We start from the raw sequence: 22,295 nt of genomic DNA, 5'->3' as shown, positions 1-22,295 counted from the left end.
AAACGGACATTTCCAAGAGGTGTGATTTCCTAAGTCCACTTTTATCATCGGTGGCAGCCTCTTTACATCCAGAAGGCCTAAATGTAGCCAAAGTTTTCTAACAAGATGTTTGGGAGGGGCGGAGGTGGGTGTTGAAAACAGCTTTTTCATGTTATATACTCAGGCCTCCCATAAATGGCCAGTAAATGTCCTCGAAGGGTAGTGGGCACTTCTTGTTGGTCAAACGTGGCACATTATTCCACCATGTCTCTCTTTCAGTAGCAAGGTCTGGTAGAGCGATGACTAACTGCCCGATGGAGCTCTGCTCGCCTTCCGAGCCTTCGAGGCCTTTATCCGGGACGAGGTGGCATATCATCCAATGGGGACAGAGCAGCTACTCAGGTCCGGGCCTCAGGACCTTCAGGGTGCATGGCCTGAAGAGGTGGCTGAGCTTGCGTCCACTTAGGCCTGCCTGGCTTCTCGCTCTGCCACCCCCACCTCCCTAAGGTGCCGCGTCCTCGGCCACTTGCAAGGCTGGGCTGGGCCGGAGACCTGGCAGCCAGCAGAGTGTGGGCTCCTAGAGGCCGCCATCAGGTCAGGATGGGCAGCCAGGGTGAGGGCTCTGGGTCCCGCAGGGCAAGGGGTCGTGGCCGGGCCCCCCAGTTCCCCACCCGCCCAAGGCCGCAGGGGACACAGGCCATGCTCTGCTCCTCAGCGCGTTCTCTCTGGATTTTCTCTTGATTAAGGATTACAGGCTTTGGTCTCTACATTCGTCTAACAGTTGGTCACTTCGGGTGATGCTCTGTAGAGACTGTGTTTTGCTGGCTTTCTCCAAATAATACCGAGTTTTGTTCTGCCAGGCGATTAAATTACTACTCTATCCCTGGGATCCTGCGGGTGGCTTGGTTTTAGGCCTTGTTTGAGTGAGTTATTTCAGTATTCCTTTGTCAGATTACAGAGATTCCTTTATGTTATATTGATGGGAAATTTTCCATTATGAATAATGTTTGCACTTTATCAACTCTTCCAAAGGATTTTTCTCTTCCGTTTTTTAATGTGGTGAATTACATTAAGTTTCTAATGATAAACCAATTTTGCATGCTCTTAATAAAACCAAAAGGTGGTTTACCTTTTTTATTAAGTGCATGCAAAGTTGGTTTATCATTAGAAAGCTCAATCAATATATGAGCTTGGCTGCTAACCAGAAGATCAGCAGTTTGAATCCAGCCGCTCCTTGGAAACCCTATGGGACAGCTCTCCCAAGTCCCATAGGGTCACAGTGAGTCAGAATCGACTCGACGGCAATGGGTTTTAATAAAACCACCTAGTTGTTATGTATTATCTTTTTAAATGTTCTTCGATTTGTATTGCTAATATTTTGTTTAGTATTTTTACATCTCTGCTGATGAGTGAAATATCTTTCATGCTAAAATACACAGAACGAGCATAACAGTGGGATATAGTTGTCATCCCAAATATCTTTGGGTTTCAAGATTAAGTGGTGATCTTTTTCCTTCTCCCTCAGCTATACCAGCATAAATTCAATCTATACCTCAATGTTCAGTTGATCTATTATACCTGTTTCATTAATTTGGTCCCTAATTTTACCATTCAAACTGAACCATTTCCTCCTCTATATCAGTTCAGGAGCTCAGCTGCTAACCAAAAAGTTGGCAGCTGGAATCCACCAGCTGCTCCTTGGAAACCCTATGGGGCAGTTCTACTCTGTCTGAAGGGTCCCTATGAGTCAGAATCAATTGGAATTTTTAATCTCTTTTTAAAGGAGTCCTGGTAGCACACTGGTTAAGTGCTCGGCTGCTAACTGAAAGGTTGGTGTTTCAAACCTACCAGCCACTCCATGGAAGAAAGATATGGCAGTCTGCTTATGTAAAGACTACAGCCCTGGAAAGCCTATGGGGCAGTTCTACTCTGTCCTGTAGGGTCAACTCTGAGTTGGAATTGACTGGATGGCAATTGGTTTGGATTGGAGTTTAATGTCTTATTAATCTTTCTGCCTTTTGGACTTCCATTTGGCTCTTCTTCATATCCTCCTAGAAAATGCCTTCACATTTGGGATTGCAGTAAGAGACTTAAGAATGGAAGCACTAAGTGGCACCCAAAGACCATTACAAGAGTTGCCAAAAGGGTTGACACTGTCAGACTATAAATTATGAAGGAACCAAGGGAACCTTTGGGAGTCATCAGGAATATTTCAGAAAGACTGTGGATGACCCCTGAGTATGTGCCGTGCCTGCACCTTAGAGGTCCAGCTCCCCATGTTTGGTCTTGTTATCATCAGCGATAAGCAATTAGGACTTAGAGCCTGTTCCACTCTGAAAGCTAGCTTGACCAGTTGTTCCTGAGATTATCATTTGTTAGTCCTTGCTTGTTGGGGTTTTGTCTTTCCCCTAAGGGTGAATTGCCTGGCACAAGGGACCACTCCCTGCTCTAGGCGGGTGCTTTAGCTGGCAAAAGAACTGAGGCTGAAATCTGAGATTGGCTTTGTGGGTGAGGTTCCTGTTTGTACAAGGCCACCTCCTATCTTTCCTCTCTGAAGCCACCAAAGAAAACTCTGAAAATCCTGGAGTGACCCTTAATTAACTCAGCTAGGGGAGGAGGTACAGAGTAACTAAAATAGAACTCCTTTCTTCTCGGTATAGCAAATATAGTTTGTGCTACAAGGCTTTGATGGACTAATCGGTTTTCCCTGGTTTGACCTATTATCTGGGTAGAGTGAAACAATCTTCCTTCTGTGCTTTCTGAATAAGGGACCAGGTTTTGAGCAAGCTGTGTCTTTAGCTCCAGGAGTTATGCCATTGGTAGCATCCAGCCATCATCTTCAAATGGCTGTCCCCTTCCTGTCAGAGGAAAACCCAAAACCAAACCAGCTGCTGTCAAATCGATTTTGACTCATGACAACCCCATGTGTGTCAGATTCAAACTGTGCTCCACAGGGTTTTCAATGGCTGGTTTTTCAGAAGCAGATTGCCAAGCCTTTCTTCCGAGGCACCTCTGGGTGTATTGCAACTGCCCATCTTTATAGCTGGTAACCCAGCACTTAACTGTTTGTGCCACCCAGGGACTCCTTTCAGAGCAAAGCATGGCAAAAAAAAAGACAAAAAAACAAAAACCCAAAACAGCAAGGCTGAACCTGGGAAAAATGGTGAAGTAGACAAGGCTATCTGAAGCCACTCAGCCCCTTGTTGCCCTCCAGGCCTCTCCCACACCCCTACACCCCTCACTTGATCAAAATAGGCATTAAGGAAAGTTGCAAATCAGTACCTTTCATTTTGCTGTGTCAAATCTACCAGAACACCAACATTTGAGTCTTCCAAAAAATGAGTTCCAGCTATCAGCAAAGTGGTTGAAACAGGCTTTTGAGGGAAAGAGGGACTTCTAATTCTCTCATGCTAAAAGGAAATTAGAAGGGCTTAGATCTGTGTACAAATCCAAGCCAAACCTAAAAACTGGCCTGAACCAGTGTTTTAGCTGAACTTGAACTGGCTTGAAGCAAGCATAGTAAGCCGTACCTATTGAAATAAGTAGAGTTAACACACTTGGCTGCTAACTGAAAGGTTGGCAGCTACAGTCCACCTGTAGGCCCCTCAGAAGAAAGGTCTGGTGACCTACTTCTGAAAAATCCACCAGTGAAAACACAGTTCTACTCTAACATGCATGGGGTCACCATGAGCTAGTAACAACTTAACGGGAACTTTTCAAATATTATTATTAAAAAAAAAAACAAACTCAAAAGCACTTACCCAACCCAGTGCCATCGAGTCGATTCTGACTCATAGCGACCCTATAGGACAGAGTAGAACTGCCCCATAGAGTTTTCAAGGAGGGCCTGACAGATTCGAACTGCCTACCCTTTGGTTAGCAGCTGTAGCACTTAACCACTATGCCACCAGGGTCTCCAAAAGTGCTTACATGTTACCATTTTAGAGCATATCATTAAGTGTAGTTGAAAAGAATATGAATATTTTTCTTTTTGCTGCCCAGCTTTAAACTGTCTTCCTGTAGAAGTAATCAGACAAGTAGAAAGGTTCATAGAGTTGTTTTCTAGGCATTTTGACACACTAAAAATTTTCTCTTAAGAGCTGGGGAATCATATGTGAAACAGTACTTGATTATTTCATGCTTTCTTAGACAAACACTTTTTCTTAATGGTTCTCAAACTTTCTTGTGCATAAAAATCACCTGGGGAATTTGTTCAAAGCACAGATTTATCTGCATTCTCCCTCCCCCTACCCTGAATGATTCAGTAGGCCTGGGCTGGGACCCAGGAATCCGCACTGTGAGAAATACTGGAAAGAGTCTGATCTTGGGCAAACCAGGGGGCTTCACTTAGTCTGCTGGACGATGTCACTAATTTTGATTTGAACAGGCATTGCGTCCCTTTGCCTCGCCTGTGCTGTGTTCCCCTAGCCCTTCTTTCTCTTCTTGTCTGCTCTGCTTCTTCTGAGGAGCTAAGCTCTGTTACTCCATGTTCTTTCGGTGTCTAATCAAATCCCTGCTTGTGGCTTAGGTCCTTCGGGGAGGTGACTGTCACAGGGGCATCGGACCCTCTTGCTGCAGCTTACTTTTTCCCAGGATAAGCTTTACACCCTTAAGACAGTGATCCACCTAGAAGTACATCCTATTGGTCTGATTACCACACCTTCAGAAAGACATAGCACGTCTGGAAAGAAACTACAAAATGAAAATGATATATACGCTTTCACATGAAGCAGCATAAGTAGTTTGGGATCTGTATATCTGGAAAGTTAAAAATTTGCAAGAGGTAAGACTGAAGGCTCAGACTGGTGGAACTGGGTGGAGTTGTGGGGACCATGATGTGCAAGCCCCTCCCTTCAGAGTCATTAAAAACATGTGAGTAAGAGCAAAAACAGCCTGGCCTTATCTTCTGAGAAGAGACATATCACAGTTTGGAGCAGGTGGCTGTAGGAAGATAGAAGAAATATATCACCCAACAAATTACAGATTAAATATGTTGTTGTTAGGTGGGGTCAAGTCTGCTTCAACTCTTAGCGACCCCATGTGACAGACTAGAACTGCCCCATAGGGTTTTCTAGGCTGAAATCTTTACAAGAGCAGCTTGCCAGGTCTTTTCTCCCAAGGAGGGTGGGTTTGAACTGCCAACCTTTCTGTTAGCAGCTGAGCACTTAACCGTTGCACCACCAGGGCTCATTACACTAAATGCTATAGGCAGCTGATTATTATCAAATAAATCAGATAAAAGATTTGAAGACCATTCTGGAGACATTTATGCACCTTGATATATAAAGAAAGAAATCAGGATGTTCAGACTAATCCTTAACATTTGAAAGAGATCAGTATCGTCTCTCTCAAAGGGGTTTCTTCTACTTCTCTCATCTTATTTTATTTTTTTATCACTGGTTTGCTACAACCAGATGTTGTCTCTCTGATGAGCAGATAAAGGAGACCTCGGCACCACGTATAAAGCATTGCAAGTGGCAACAAGAAACTTGGTGTTCAGCTCCCTGGGAGCTTCTGCTGTTGTCGGGAGATAAAACACATCCGTGAAGAGAAAGTAACTGAAGATAGCGCAGCCAACGGAACAAATGCACCGTACCTGGGAGAGAGCCCCGGCTACGTGAAAGGTAGAACAGTCTAGCCTCTGGGGGTTAAAATCAGGGTCTGGAGACAGGCTTATTTAATTGCTTTGTACCTCAGTTTCTTCATCCATAAAATAGCGATGATGATTGTCCGGCTACCATCAATGACCACCTGACGGGGAACACAACAGAGAGTCCCTGACAGAGCAGGAGAAAAATGTAGGACAGAATTCAAATTCACGTAAAAAGACCAGATTTTGTGGTCTGATAGAGACTCGAGGGACCTCCAACGCTGTGGCCTTTGGACCCTCTGTTAACCCAGAGCTAAAACCATTCTCGGAGCCCACTCTTCAGACGAAGATTAGACACGACTATAAAACAAAAAATAATACATGTGAGGAACGTGCTCCTGCGTTCAATCAGATACGTGAGATCAAATGGGCAGCTGCTGTCCAAAAGCAGGATGAGAAGGGAGGAAGGGACAGGAACTGGTAGAATGGACACAGGGCACCCGGGGCGAAAAGGGGGAGTGTAGAAAAAAAAAATAGTGATGATGGTGACAGTCGTAACACCCACTTCATAAGGTTATGTTACAGCCCCTGGGTGATGCAAAATGATTAAGTGCTCGACTGCTAACCAAAAGGCTGGCAGTTCAAACCCACCCAGAGGTGCCTCAGAAACAGGCCTGGTGATCTGTTTCCAAAAGCTTACAGCAGTTCTACACTGCGCACGTGGGGTTGCCATGAGTTAGAATTGACTCAATGGCAGCCAACAACAGGGTTATGTTAGAATACAATTAATGCATGTAAACTCTATGGAATATAGTATAAGAGTTTAATAAATAATAAGGTCTTTATTATCATTGTACACTTTACTTTGAGTGCTATCTGTCATTCCATAACTTTCTTTTGAGCTGAATAATTGTTACTCATCCCCCAAAACCCTACTTGAATCAAACCTCCCACAGGAACTGACCCCGATTCCTGGATTTGGTTTTGAAGTAAATTACTGTCAGCGTCAGTCACGCAGTCCTTGGTCTCCTCCACTAGACTTGATGCTCTTGTAGGACAGAAAGCAGGACTTACTCGACTTTGTGTCTTCAGGGCCTAATAGTGTGCTCAACACGTGGTAGGTACCAAGCAAATATTTCTGTATTAAATCAAGTGGCTTACCTTGAGAAGGGAAGGTGGGATTTTACCCCAAATCTCCAAGTCAAGGTATAATCCTACAGACAGAAATGAAAGAGGAACAAAGTCTCATGAGTGAAAAATTGTTGGTTGATATGTGTCCACATACAGAAAACAAAAATCCTCACAACTGGACCAATAAGCAACGTCATAATAAAAGGAGAAAAGATTGAAGTTGTCAAAGGTTTCATTGTATTTGGATCCGCAATCAACGCCCATGGAAGTAGCAGTCAAGAGATCAAAAGATGCATCGCACCAGGCAAATCTGCTGCAAAAGACCTCTTTGAAGTGTTGAAAAGCAAAGATGTCACCTTGAAGACTAAGATGCATCTGACCCAAGCCATGGTGTTTTCAATCACCTCATGTGCATACGAAAGCTGGACGATGAATAAGGGAGACTGAAGAAGAATTGATGCCTTTGAATTGTGTTGTTGGTGAAGAATATTGAATGTACCATGGACTGCCAAAAGAACAAACACATCTGTCTTGAAAGAAGTAACACCAGAATGCTCCTTAGAAGCAAGGATGGCGAGACTACATCTCACATACTTTGTACATGTTATCATGAGGGACTAGTCCCTGGAGAAGGACATCATGCTTGGTAAAGTAGAGGGTCAGTAAAAAGGAGGAAGACCTTCAAGAAGATGAAATGACACAGTGGCTGCAACAGTGGGCTCAAGCATAATAATAATTGTGAGGATGGCAAAGGACCGGGTAGTATTTCGTTCTGTTGTACATAGAGTAGGGTCATTATGAGTCTGAACCCACTCGATGGCACCTAACAACAACAACAACATGTTCTTAATGACGTTGTAATTCCCTCCTCCAACTGGTCTTTAGAGTTAAAAGGAGAGGGAGACAAGCAGAGAGGGGGACCTCGTACCACCAATAAAGCAACGCCAGGAGCAGAGTGTGGTGTCCCTTGGACCCGAAGTTGCTGTGCAGAGGCACTCCTAGACTGTGGGAAAACTGATGACAAGGACCTTCCTCCTGAGTCAACAGAGAGAGAAAGGCTACCTCTGGAGCTGGCACCCTGAATTTGGACTCCTAGCCTACTAGACTGTGAGAGAATAAACTTCTGTTTGTTGAAGCCATCCACTTGTGGTATTTCTGTTATAGCAGCACTAGATGACTAAGACAGTAACCAATGTCACAAAACAATACGTGTACTAACTGTTTAATGAGAAGCTAGTTTGTTCTGTAAACCTTCATCTAAAGTACAATTAAAAAAAGAAATCATGTGCCTACACTTGTGATGCAAACCAATGACTGCACCAGGCATTAACTTCCCTTTAACAAGTAGCACCTGTTATCGATTACAAACATGAGGTGGCAAACAGAGACAGTTTCTGTTCCAGACCAAATATAAGAATAAGCCACTCGTATCTCAGGAGAACACAACCCCAGCTAAACTCCTTCCCTTTTCTCCTTCCACCTTTGTTTTCTTATCTAACTAGGCAAAAGTAGTTAACCGTTTAGAAAAAGCAACAACTTTAACGATTGACATAAAAGTCATTTCACTTGACCCACAGATAATGGTCGGCAACCTTCAAAAGGGCGCACAGCTTGCAACTGCACCATTTCCTCAAAACCGGCTGCAGCCCTCTGTCCGGTCTGTGCATTGTTTCTCTTTTTAACCAAAAGACTCTCTACTTACCTGGAAGTTTCTATGAAATGGACACTTTTTTAGCCATTCACAAAATCTTATTTTCAGTGTTGGAATAAACACCCAAGTTGATTACCACAACTGAAGAAATTCTAGGGCAGCAGCTTCAGTCTTGGTTGCACATCACACTCTTCTGGGGGCTTTAATAGATACGAATGGCTGGCCCCCACCTCCTGCCCATCACCCCACCCTGAGGTTCTGATGTAATTGGTCTGGGATGAGACCTGGGCATGGGAATTTTTAAAAGACCCCAGTCAAGGTAGACAACCACTTACTGCTCTAGGGGAAGATAACGGATGGGTTTGATTATCACCTGCTATGTTGTTGTTGTAAGGCGCCATGGAGCCGATTCCACTCATAGCAACCCCACGTGACGGAGTAGAACTGACCCAGAGGATTTTCTTGGCTGTAATCTTTACGGAAGCAGACTGCCAGGTCTTTCTCCTGCAGAGCTCCTGGGTGGATTTCAACCGCCAATCTTTCAGTTAGCAGCCAAGCACTTAATTGTCGCGCCACCAGGGCTCCTTGTACCTGCTGTAGGGATCTCCATTTGTAAAAGGTAGATAATAACACATACTAGTTTACTCCCCAAAGGAAAATATTCTCAAGGATATTTTTGTCTGTTTAAAGAAATGTTCACAAAGTATTTCGAAATCTGGAATAAAATGGTCAAGTAATTCAGATTCGAAGAAAAAAAAAAAAGAGGTCTTTCCTGTTTAAGACTACATAAATGCTGTTGGACTCTGCTGGCATATGTCACAGTACCAAGTGCAAGGCCTTGATGCGAGTTTTGCCAATGAGCCGGCACATATTTATTGTTTTAGCCTGTTCAGCAGTATCTCCTTTTTCTACTCCTATGACATGATTTTATAACACAATCCAGGCCATCTCCTTTAGGCATCTCTTTATCTCCATGCCTGGCGGTGGTGTCTGATGGTGGTTGACTGACTGAACTCATTTTTCCAGTGTTAACTAGCTGCATGGTCTGTTATTAGTAGTGGTGCCACAGTGACCTCTGTTGATGAAACCAGGAAGTGCAGTCAGGGAAACTCCAGGGAGAAAAGTATTTCTTCAGCCACAGCCAAGTTGAGGTTGAAATATGAGCTATTCCCAACTAAAACTGAAGAGGAAACTATACCAAATGTGAGTGAGCTTAGGGCCTGTGGAAAGAGGGACAGACCGTGAATCTCTATGTGAGTATCTCAGCCCCCCATTTTTCTTAAGGGCTCTCCTGGATTCTTTCTCTCCGTGACCATATTCCAGGTGCGTCTGCGTAGCTTCGCTCTTTTAAGTGATTTTACTAGTTTTATCATTCAAGGAATTAAATATTTTGTATCATGCATTGATTTTTCAAATTCTAAGTAAAGCAGCTTAAAAAGCACACTCCACAGCTGAAAAGAAAGTTGCAGTGTTTTTAAGTAGTTTGTTTTTTAAAAAATCCTTTTCAGCCTTTATTTTACTTGTTGCCATCGTTTTTGTGCCATTGCATGGTGCCATTGATCCAACACCCACCTGTCCACGCCCCTCTCGCTTACGGCACTTGGCTGCTTGGTGTGAACATGAGAGGAAAGAGGAAATGGAAGAGGCTGCATTTGGTAGCATGATCAAGGTAATGACTATTCAAGAAATTAAATGCAAAGACATTTAATCCTATGAAAGAAATAAAAACTGGGGTGTTGTCATCAAATCTTAAGTACTAATGCTATAGAGGAGCAGAGTTAACTGCTAAGAGTTAACTTGGAGAATCTAGCTTTAAACCAAGCCTTCTAATTTCAACCTTTGCACCAACTGAATCAGTTAACTTTCTGCTTAATTAACTCGACTTCCAGTAGGGACTACACATAAAACAACCCATATGGACAGTGGTCCTAGTTCCCCATCTACTAAGGCACTATAAAAGTGTTTATCTGCATACTGATAACTTAGAGGTTAAGGAAGCAGTAAGAACTAGGGTGTTTATTTTAATAAAAATGCCGTGTTAATACAGATGTTATCTGAACAAAATGATATTAGAGACAACAAAAAAAGAGTACATAAAAAACTAGTTGAAGAAATAAAATGTTATCTTTTCTGAATGAAGAATAAGAACCCACTGGATCTTCACTGCATTGCTGATTTGGAGGCTTAAGACACGGAACCACTGTCAAAGTGGGCCTATTTTGTAGATCTCCAAAGAGCCATAAACAAACCTTTAGGTGCAAAACCATTTTAGATGGAATTCAAAACAAATGAGCTCCATATCAAATTATCTATTTTTTTAAGACTGCAGGTTCAGTCTATTTATTTTTCTTTACACGCCCTGTCCCCAGAAGTTTTGAAGAGTGCTAAAAATGATACAGAATCTAAGAAGATAACAATAATAAAGTGGAAGCAACAGAAGAAAGGAAACCAAAGACGGGGGGAGGGGGGGTGGGTCATAAAATGGAGCTAGAAACGAGGCTAAGAACTTGCATAACCATGGTGCCTGTGTCCTCTTTTACACACGTTGTTGTTTGGTTGTTGCTGAGTCGATTCCAATTCATGGCACCTCCATGTGTGCGGAGTGGAACTGCTCCATAGGGTTATCGAGGCTGCGACCTTTCAAAAGCAGATCACCAAGCCTACGTTATGAGGTACCTCTGGGTGGGTTTGAACCACAAACATTTCTGCTAGTATGATAGTTGAGCCCAGAGAACCCTATATGTCTGGGCTACAAATATGTCTCTACGCCTTCTAGCAGTGAAGGTGAAGAGAGTAACCTGGTCAATTATTCCTTCACAGACTGTCTACAATAAAAACAAATGACTTTCGCAGAGGAAAACCAACTCTTCCTGGAATTAACACCAGAAAATAACTTCTGCTGTGCCTTTCATGAAATCAAAAGTATGTGATAGCCTAAACAACATCCTCAACAATGCCTCAGTGCAATGACTTATAGGGCTTGTCTTAAATTACTCCTCCCTTTGGGATTCCCAGTTAAAATTTGAATTTCAGATAGACAAATGGACAAACTCATACTAAAAAAAAAAAAAAAAAAAAATTATGCATTGTTTACCTGTAAAATAAATGGGTATTCTGTGTGTATCTTTATTTGCTAAATCTTACAAATGTAGATGAAGGCCTCATCTCAAGATACAAATCCTCCTCTACATCCCACTTTGGTGACTGGTGTCTGGGGTCTTAAAAGCTTATGAGAGGCCATATAAGGTACATCAGTTGGTCTCATCCCACTTGGAGGAAAGGAGAATGAGGAAAACCAAAGACACAAGGAAAATACAGCCCAAAGGACGAAAGGACCAAATGAACCAGAGACTCCACCAGTCTGAGACCAGAAGAACTAGATGGTGCCCAGCTACCACCAATAACCTCCCAGATAGGGAATACAACAGAAAGCCCTGGACAGAGCAGGAGAAAAATGTAGAACAGAGCTCAAATTCACGTAAAAGTGGTCTGACAGAGACTGGAGGGATCCCTGAGACTATGGTCCCTGAACACACTGTTAACCCAGAACTGAAACCATTCTCGAAGACCACTCTTCAGGCAAAGACTAGACAGGGCTATAAAACAAAAAATAACACACGTGAGAAATGTGCTTCTCAGTTCAATCAGCTATACAAGACCAAATGGACAGCTCCTGTCCAAAAGCAGGATGAGAAGGCAGGAAGGGACAGGAACTGGTCGAATGGACACAGGGAACCTGGGGTGGAGGGGGAGTGTGCTGTCACATTGCGAGGATTGCAACTAATGCCACAAAACAATATGTGTATATATTTTTGAATGCAAAATTAACTTGAGCTGTAAATTTTCACCTAAAGCACAATAAAAAACAAATACAAATTCTCACATCTGTGTGTGTTTATAGCCCTGATCTATATATATATACCTAGAGCATCTACCGGTAAGTGCTATAGCTTAGCGATCTTAAGTACCTATAAGAAAAAGTACTAACCCATAGTAAAATTTTGATGGAAAAGCACTTTTTGGGGGAATTGAAGACTGGAGGGGAAGCGTTATTTAACATGACACCTAAGTCTACCACGTTGGCAGGTCATTACCACCTAACGTATGAACAATTTGTAGAACACAAGCCTTTTTGCTTATTTTTCCTGGTTTTGGTGCCATATAAAATGGGTGGACACTGACACAGAGTAATATCTTAAAATGGAGCTTATAATCAATACTATGGGACGTGAGAACCTAGTGAGTTATTCCAAATGCATTTTAAAGCATTAATTATTGACAAAAAGACATTCAACAAAAATGACACCTCAGAAGTTTTCGTGTTTTTACTTTGGATGCTTTTGATCTGGTGACATAATAGGGGATATTTTAAAATACAGCTCACAAATATTTCTAAACACTACTAAAATATTTAGTACCACATTTAAAAACAAAATCTAGATGTTTAGGAAGAAATTGTTACCACCAAAGACATTCAGTTTTCTTTTCTGCGTAGATGAATTACTTCTATCACGGTTAGTCGTTGATCTCGGGAAGAGAAAATATAGCTACTTTCATCATAGAATAACCTATTCTATTCTATTCGTTTTAATTAAAATAGTAGAATTACAATTTTATGTTTTCTGAATGTAACTACTTAAACGCATAGTCAGGATGGGGAACTTAATGTTCTCTTTCCTCTAATCGCACTCAGGAAATAATCTTAAAGATACTTCCAAAAATCTGACTTCAAAAATTTCACATCTGTGAGAATAAACTCTGCCTCGACGCCTGAGATCTCAGAGTCAAACCTTGGTTTGACACTCAAGACTTTTATTGAATTTGCAGAACAAAAATTGTGAATATGAAGACACTGGTTGACTGGCGGAGCCTATTCTTTCAGGTAGATCAATGCCAAGTTTATGAAGCTACATAGAATTTGGTTAATCAATAGTGAGGAAAACAACATGATTTCTTCTAATTAAGCTTGTGTTGAGTCTTAGAAAATAGAGAAAGCTGACCTCTCAGATCGGTAGTACCTGGGACACAAAGGGAGGGAGAGGAAGTGTGATGAAAAGCCTGTGCTGCCCATGAGAATCCTTGAGCTGCCTCAGCTGGCTCTGGAGTCCCTATCACTTCACTTCTCTGATCACCAATTTTCAAGTTTCTAAGGTTTAGTTTCCTGGCAGTAAACATATATTTATATTATAAAATTTAGTTTACAATAGCTAGTATTGGGAAGAAAACCCTGGTGGTATAGTGGTTAAGAGCTATGGCTGCTAACCAAAAGGTTGGCAGTTTGAATCCATCAGGCGCCCCTTGGAAACCTTATCAGTCAGTTCTACTCTGACCTGTAGGGTCGCTATGGGGCTCTGAGTCGGAATCAACTCCACAGCAATGGGTTTGGTTTTTTGGTTAGTACTAAGTACTTCTAGTTGTTACGGTTTGTGCAATCATCCACATTTCTTTAAATGCTTTGAAGATTCTTTTACCTTCTCTGCAGGCATTCTTGCTACCAAGTAAATGGTAATAAGGTGTTGGATATGCAGTTTACAAACATAAATGTAAAAACAAAAACAAACCATAATGACCCTATAGGACAGAGTAGAACTGCCCCATAGGGTTTCCAAGGAGCAGCTGGTGGATTCAAATTGCTGACCTTTTAGTTAGCAGCCAAGCTCTTAACCATGACTCCACCAGCGTTTCCTTACAAACATACCACCCAAACCCACTGCCATCGAGTCGATTCCAACTCATAGCGACCCTACAGGACAGTGTAGAACTGCCCCATAGAGTTTCCAAGGAGCACCTGGCGGATTTGAACTGCTGACCTCTTGGTTAGTAACGGTAGCACTTAGCCACTACGCCACCAGGGTTTCCTTACAAACGTAAGTAATGTATAATTCTTTTATTTCATTTAATTGAACAAAGTTGCAGGGTTCATGTTTTAAAAACACTAAATAAATAGGGTTTGCAGCCCTGGTGGTACAGTGGTATAAGAGCTTGGCTGCTAACCAAAAGGTCAGTAATTCAAATCTACCAGCCACTCCTTGGAAGCCTTATGGGGCAGTTCTACTCTGCCCTATAGGGTCACTATGTGTTGGAATGGACTCAAAGCCAATGGGTTTGGCTTTTTGGCTTAAATAGGGTTTACAACAAAAACTCTCTTTCCCACCCCAAATCTAGTCTGCTGTGGAGCCTTAAGGAAAAAATTTTCATATTTCCACTTTAACAAATGTGAACATGCTATGCACACTGTTTTATACCTTGCTTTTTTTTTTTAACATTTAAAAAACTTTTTTTAGCTGTAACATTTTTAAAAGACAATATTTCATTGTTTGGATGTACCATAATTTATTTGGTAATGTCTCTATTGATGAACATTTAATTTGTTTCCAGATTTTACTTTGTAAACAACGCTGCCAAAATCATCCTTGCAAATCCATTTTGCACGTATGAGAGTATAGCTACAGGTAGAGTCCTAGAAGGTTAATCGTGAGTTCAAAGAGATTAAAGTTTTAAATTTGATAGAAATTGCTAAATTGCCCCCAAAATAAATGAAATCAGTTTACATGCCAACCCACAGAATGAGACTGCTTTCCAGTACTCGAAGTAATAATGCATGCTGTGAACATTTTAATCTCTGCCAGTCTTATGGGTAGAAGTAAAATATATCTCCATGTTGGAGCAATTTGAAATTCATTTATTGCGAATGAAGTTATAGTTGAAATGGTCAATTTTCAGCTACCCAGAGTCTACCCTCCACTCTCCATTTCTCTACATACTTCCTAGTAACCCAAGGGTGACCCTTCTGAGAACTGCTGCATTGTGCATAATTGGAGTGGGAACCCACTGCTGTCAAGTCAATTCCGACTGATAGCAACCCTGTAGAACAGAGTAGAACTGCCCCATAGGGTTTCCAAGGCTTTAAATCTTTACGGTAGATTGCCGCACCTTTGGGTTCAAACCACCAACCTTTCGATCAACAGCTGAGTGCTTAACCACTGCAGCACCAGGGCTTCTTGCTGGAGTAGGAGGTAGAGTACAAATCTCTCTATGGCAACTGTTGAGTCCAAATACGCGCCCCCACCTCCCACCAGCAAAGCCAGGGTGTCCCGTGTGGTTTACACTTGGACAGTTGAAGCCTCGTGTAGACTCAGTCCCTGCTAGATTGACCTGATGTTGAGGTCATGGGTTGAACTGTTTGTGGATGGCACCTGCACTGTGATGTTGGCTGTGGCTCTTTCCCACAGCACCCCAGAGGTCTGTGGTCATAGCCTGTGGTTTGGAACATAAGCTGTCGACTCTCTGAGCTCTGGATAGCTTTCCAAAATGTTCCTTTACTCTTCTAGAAAATGAATTGTATTCCCTCTGCTTGAAACCATGAATACAGCTCCAATTATACTCAGGTTCAAGGTAATGTTTCTTTAAAGAGTGGTCCCTCCAAACAGTGAGTTCTTCCAGTGCATTAAAATGATCTGATAATTGGTATAAATATAATTTCCGAGGAATTCATCTACGGTATTAAGCAAAATAAACCTAAATCTCAAAAGAAGGCTTATTAGAGTAAACCCATGTAGAGGGGAGTAATATCAACTTTCACGAAGGACTGCCCATTCTTTTGACAAAAATATTACACCATGAAATAAATGGGGAAAGACACATAAAATATTGTCCAAGGACAGAGTTACAAGAACTAAAATTTACTGAGCTCTGGGTTGCAAGATTAGGAATAATAGGGATTTGGACTTAGTTTACTTTCATACTTTCACTTCAGTTTCCTATCTAACCAGCAAACAAGCAGTGCAAATACTGTACCAAATGAAAAGACCTGTGTCTTAGTAAATAGACGTAATTCCCCATGGTCTGGTGTCCAGTGCAGCCCAGGTGCAGCGACTGAGCGGCAAGCTGTGCAATTCAAGGAAGCCTGAGTTCTCGCTTTACACTCTTGGGCAGGCAAGTGTGTCAGGGGCCAGGCTCACCTCTTACACCCTACACGCCAGGCCACGTCTTCTTGGGCCACAAGCACCGTCTTCTGTGTTGCATGTGTACTTCAGTATTCTTACTGCAGTACTAAGTCTTCTGAAGGCGTCACTGTGGCCACTTCAGCACTGCTTGTATCCTTCATTTCTTCCTTCATTCATTTCACAAATACCATGTGTACTCTGAAAAGGCACTGTTTTCTATTCTTTAATAAATTTTGTGTAGGCAGCATGCCTTCCCTTATCATCTGGCTGTGTGGATCAAATAACAAAAAAATCTGGAATGCAGTTTTGAAACTTGATTGTTTTTCTCTTCACTCTCCCTTTCCCTCCCTCCGCCGCCTCCATCTCTGTCTCTCCACCTCCCCCCGGTCTTTTGGCCAGGTCAATCTTTTATTGTAGTATAATTTACATACAATAAAATACATAGATTTTAAGCATTCAGTTTGATGAGTTTTGTCAAATGTAGGTGTTCATTTAAACAGCTGCCCAGACAAGATGGAGAGTATTTCCATCCCCCTTCCTAGGCAGTTCTGTTCCCCTCTCCCTAAGGAAAAAAACCAAAACGCTATTTTAATTTCTATCATATAAATTTATTTTGCCTATTACTGACTCTCGTATAAATGGAATCATACCGTATGTATCTTTTCCTCTGCTTTCTTTTGTTTGATACCATGTTTTTAAGAGTCATCTAAAGTGTTGTCTGTCAGTAGTGTAGTTCTTTCTACCGTGTGATACACCACAATTTGTTTACCCATTCTACTGTTGGTGGGGATTTGGGTTGTTTGCAGTGTAAGGTGATTTAGGAACAAGACTGCTATGAAATTCTTGTGCAAGTCTTTTTGTGGGCACATATTTCTCACCTCTCTTGGATAATACTTGTAGTGGAATTTCTGGGTTATGGGGCCAGTTTATGAGAAACTGCAAAAATAACTTCCAATATGGTTAGGTGTTTTTATACCCCTACCAGGAATAGAAGGGAGCCCTGGTGGTGCGGTGGTTAAAGTATTCAGCTGCTAACCAAAAGGCCAGCGATTTGAATCCACCAGCTGCTCCACAAGAGAAAGACGTGGCAGTCTGCTTCCTTAGGTATTACAGCCTTTTAAACTCTTTGGGGCAGTTCTACTCTGTACGATAGGGTTCCTAGCAGTCAGAATTGACTGGACGGCAATGTTTTTTTTTTTTTAATGGACTAGTAATAAGAGCTTCAGTTGCTTCGCACACTCACCAATATTTGGTTTGGTCAGGCTTTTTTGTGATAGCCATCCTGTTGTGTATAAAACGATATCATGGTTTCAATTGTCATTTTCCTGATGACTAACTATATTAAATACACTTTTATGTGGTTATTGGCATTCACGTATCTTCTTTTGTAAAGTGTCTATTCAAGTATTTTTCCCCTTTTTAATATTGTTTGTCTTATAAGTATTATAAGCATTATCTGGAATAACCACTCAAATATTCAAGTGGCAGACATATATTAGGTAGTTGTTGCTTCAAAAATTCTGTGGAAAAATCCACCTCAAACTCAATGGTTTAAAACAAGCATTTGCTTGGTAACTATGGTCAATGTCAACTGAGGTCAGTTGATCTAGGTTGGGCTTAGCCGAGGCATCTTGGCTGCAGAAGCTCCGCTCCAAGGGCCCCTCATTCTGCTCCTGGCATCAGTGGATTAGCCCAGGTGTATTCTTCTCGGGGCAATGAATGAGTCACAAGAGCACCTGCAAAAACATGCAAAGCCTCTTGAGTCCTAGACTCAGAATGTCAGTGTTCCTTTCCCATTTATTGACCTAAATAGGTCACATGGTTGAAAGCAGAGTTGAGAGCTGGGGAAACACACCCTGTCCACAATGGACAACACTTCACAATTACTTGGAAAATGACATACAGTGAAGAAGAAAGGAGTATTAATGAAATCTACCACAGACATGTAAATATAAAGGAAAAAATTCCTTTTTTTTTTTTTTAGCCATGATAATGATAGGTACTATCATTTAAAAAAATATTTTGTTGTATTTTTGGTGAAAGTATACACAGCAAAATAGGTTCCCATTCAACAATTTCTACACATATTGTTCAGTGACATTGGTTACACTCTTCACATTGTGCCAGTGTTCTTATTATTTTCATTTTCCATTCATTCCCGTTAACTTAGTCTTACTGCCCTCAACCTTCTCATCAAGCTTTAGAGTAATTTTTGACCATTTGGTCTCATACGGCTAATTTTTTTAAAGGAGCACAGAACTCAAGAGTGAAATTTTTTACTTTTTGAGTTAACCTGCTATTTAGTTAAAAGGTGACTTCAGGGGATAGTTTCAGTCCAAGGTTTAAAGAGTATCTTGAGACAATAGTCTCAGGGATTCCACAACCTCATAGGGCCCAGTAAGTCTGGGATGTTTGAGAATTTGAAGTTCTGTTCCACATTTTTCTCACTTTCTATCAGGATTCATCTGCTGTGATCCTGATCAGGATGTTCAATATTTGTAGCTGGGCACCATCTAGTTCTTCTGATCTCAAGGGAGAAAAGGCTGAAGCTACTGAAGACAATTAGTCTTATAGACCAGTTCCTTCTCTGATTCTTGGGTTTCTTTCTTTCTCTTTCACTCTCAAAGAATAGAGACCAATAATTGTGTCTTAGATGGCCACTTGCAAGCTTTCAAGACCCCAGATGCTATTCACCAAACTAGAATGTAGAACATAAACTTTATGAACTGTATTAAGCCAATTGACCAAATTGTCCCATGAGACTATGACTGTTAAGTCTTCAAACCGAGAAAACTATTCTCATAAGGTGATTGCTTATGTATAAGTAGTATCAGCGTTGTAGCTCCAATTTGTTTTATTACACACATATACAAAATGGGTTTTTTGGCTGGGTATACGAACACACGCAACACACACATGCATACATGCACACACATATCCATACATATATATTCTTTTTTTGGTTGTTTTTGTTATAATTGTATTTTGCAATAATGTATGATACAGAATTGATACCAGGAGTAATTTTTAGAGTACTGTGCCCTCATTAATTGCCTTACTATTTGATTTACTTCTCTCAACTCAATTTCTTAATTCCATTTACTCTTCAATTAGTCATAAAAATTCACTCATTTATGAATTTGTTGATTTATTTAATAAACACTTAGACTATTTCCTACATGCCAGGCACTGTGCTAGATTATGGAGAAATAGTAATGAACAAGACGAGCAGAGTGTTTGCTGTCACGTGCAGTTCAGAATGGATATAGACAAATAAGTAGGAAATTCCAATTCAGTGGCATGCCACAGGAGCCCATTAGAAGGACAGTTTACCCAGACTTATGGTGTGAAGAAAGGTTTCACAAAGAAAGTAATACCAAAGCTAAAACCTAATGAATAAATATGAGTTAAAAAGGCAAAGGCAGGTAACAGGTTTCTAAGCTTGGGTAAGAGGTGATGGAGGGCATGAGGACTTAGAAGTTAGAGTAGTAGCTAGGCATTGCATATGGAGTGGAAAGATTACTATGGCCACAGAATGAAGAATGGATGGCAGATGAGGAAAAACAGGAAGTAGAGAGGCTATTGCAATATGTTAGGCTAGAGGTGATGGCAGAACAAACGGTACCGTAGGTACAGTAAGGATGGAGAGATGGGAATGGGTGATAGTTGGGAGTCAAAGTGAAAAGACCTGGAGTTTGATGAAAGACGGAGTGTGAGATAGTGACGATTAAGTATAATGCCAAAGTTTCTTACTTGGACAATCCAGTAGGAGGTCTTGCATTTAAAGAAATAAGAATTAAAACAAGGATTAAAGAAAAGGGACATGTTGAGTTGGTGGAAGGAACAGATGATAAGCTCTGTTTTTAAAATATTTTGAGTTTCCTGTGTAAAATCCTGAAAGCATTAACTTGCAGTTAACTGTAACTATGAATCCAAAGTTGAGAGAGAACATAGGGCTGGTGGTAGATTTGTACATTGCAAGCATTATCTGATTTGAACACCAGGAGAGAAGATAAAAATAGCCAGGGAGAGTACACAGACTAAGAGGAGAATATGATGAAGAACGTAAGTCAAAAACTCTACAATTAAGACATGCACAATGAAGGGACCTTGCAAAGGAGTCTAAGAAGTTGCAGCAAAAACCACAGAAGGAAAGCTATGGAGAAAGTGTGGATGCCTGTAGAGAGGGAGAGACTGAATAACAAAGAGCAAGGGACTCATCAGTGTGGTGCGGTTCTTGAAAACACCCAAGAGAAAGAGATTTGGAGCTCAGACAGGAGAACAAATTAGGTAGAAATTGAGGCACCTGTCCTATGGTACGATGTAGTGGTTAAGAGCTTGGTCGGTAATCAAAATGTTGGCAGTTCGAATCCACCAGCCACTCTTTGGAAACCCGATAGAGCAGTTCTACTCTGTTCTATAGGGTTGCTGAGTCGGAATTCACTCTAGTTTGGTTTCTTTGGTTCTATGGTAACAGCAGAAAAAGAGAAAAAGATGGATATGGAAGCAAATAAATAGTAATTTGATGTATGAGAGAGAGAGAGAGTTCTTGTTGACAGTTTCTCTTTTGTTTTTGAAAAAGTAGGCTAGAGAGGCACGGGAGAAGTGGTGAAGTAGTATGTTTGCGGAAAGTAGAGAATGTTTGACAAAAACCCATCAAGAATTAGAAAAGAAAACCGAGGAACACTTGTTGTTTCCCTGGCAGCATTAAGGGCTCAGGAGTTGTGGAAAACCATGAATTTATTATGTCCCAGATCTTAATGGCTGTGTATTTTCCAGCAGTGTTGGCTGCACGTGCAAAGAAAGCACACAATGGACTTCATCTAGATGAGAATTTTGCCAAGTGGGGTGCCAGCATATTGGATTTATTTTGCTCCAAACCAACGTCATAATTTGTGATTTTCTTGTTTTCCCAGAATTGATGTAAAAATTCAGAACTTAGTTATTTTGATGATTCTCAAAAATAATCAGCCCATTCCATTTGACATCAAGTTGGTACTGACTCACAGTGACCCTAAAGGACAGTGTAGAACTGCCCCACAGGGTTTCCAAGGAGGGGTTGATGAATTCAAACTGCCAACCTTTTGGTTAGCAGCTGAATGCTTAAAAACGGCACCACCAGGGCTCTGATGAACTCATTAGTCAAAAGTAGAGAAATAAAATGGATTTTCCCATAATAATGCATGTTTAGTTGCTCAATTCCTTGTTGACATTCTTATGTTTGTTTTCAAGTGAATTCAGGGGAGACAGTAAACTTATTTATTTTTCTTATTCTCTATGTCCAAATGCCTAGATCTGATCATATGTAGTGATATGCTAATTTACCATGATATTCTCAAAATTTACGGGAAAATTTCTGTAGGTCAATATTTTATGTTTTAATGCATCAATCTAGAAAATGCACCTTTAAATGGACATCATTCCAAGTATAGCCTTTTCAATAAGATACAACTGCATCTGAGGTAGTGTTTTTCCATTTCTCAGAGGGTAAACACAGCTCAATATAGAAACACACTGGGATGTTGGTGGAGAACATAAGGGTGCCATTTGATTCATAAGTTATGATAAAGCATTGTGTGGCCAACAAGTCATGGGTTATTTAAGTGGGAACAATTTAGGGATAAAGGTGGATCCCAGGTACTAGTAGAAGAATGTAGGTCTACTTCCAGAGACAATTATATAATCTAATAAAAAGATTCATAGAAGGAGGCTCTTGTCTTCTTATTACAACCTAATAGAGAAACTGGTTTTACAGCTTTGTTTGATGTCTGTGAATTAAGCAATAGGTCTTAAGAACAACTTTTAAGAACTGGTTCTTAAATAGTAAGAACTGGATTGCACTGTAGGCATGATTTTCAAAAGTAAACAACCTCTTACCTTGATTTGAATATACACAAGGCAGGTGAGTCAAAATATTGAATATATTTTGGTCGTCTCCCACGTTCTATCTAACAGTGATTCAATCAGGTAGTGATTGATCCTCACTGGTTGTTAGACA

General features: G+C 41.0%; 1 protein-coding gene across 1 annotated transcript in view; it reads left to right on the top strand.

The window, feature by feature from the left end:
* Window positions 1-278: 278 nt before the first annotated feature.
* Window positions 279-22,295, top strand: part of SLC9A2 (solute carrier family 9 member A2) — a 147,877-nt gene continuing 125,860 nt past the window's right edge. The window contains exons 1-4 of the mRNA XM_049856372.1: window positions 279-343; window positions 487-592; window positions 5,510-5,603; window positions 9,860-10,020. Coding sequence (XP_049712329.1) covers window positions 279-343; window positions 487-592; window positions 5,510-5,603; window positions 9,860-10,020 — 426 coding nt within the window. The remainder of the gene's footprint in view (window positions 344-486; window positions 593-5,509; window positions 5,604-9,859; window positions 10,021-22,295) is intronic.

This window comes from Elephas maximus, chromosome 17 (assembly GCF_024166365.1).
Source record: "Elephas maximus indicus isolate mEleMax1 chromosome 17, mEleMax1 primary haplotype, whole genome shotgun sequence".
NCBI lineage: Eukaryota > Metazoa > Chordata > Mammalia > Proboscidea > Elephantidae > Elephas > Elephas maximus.
This window is presented reverse-complemented; position numbering and strand designations above follow the sequence as displayed.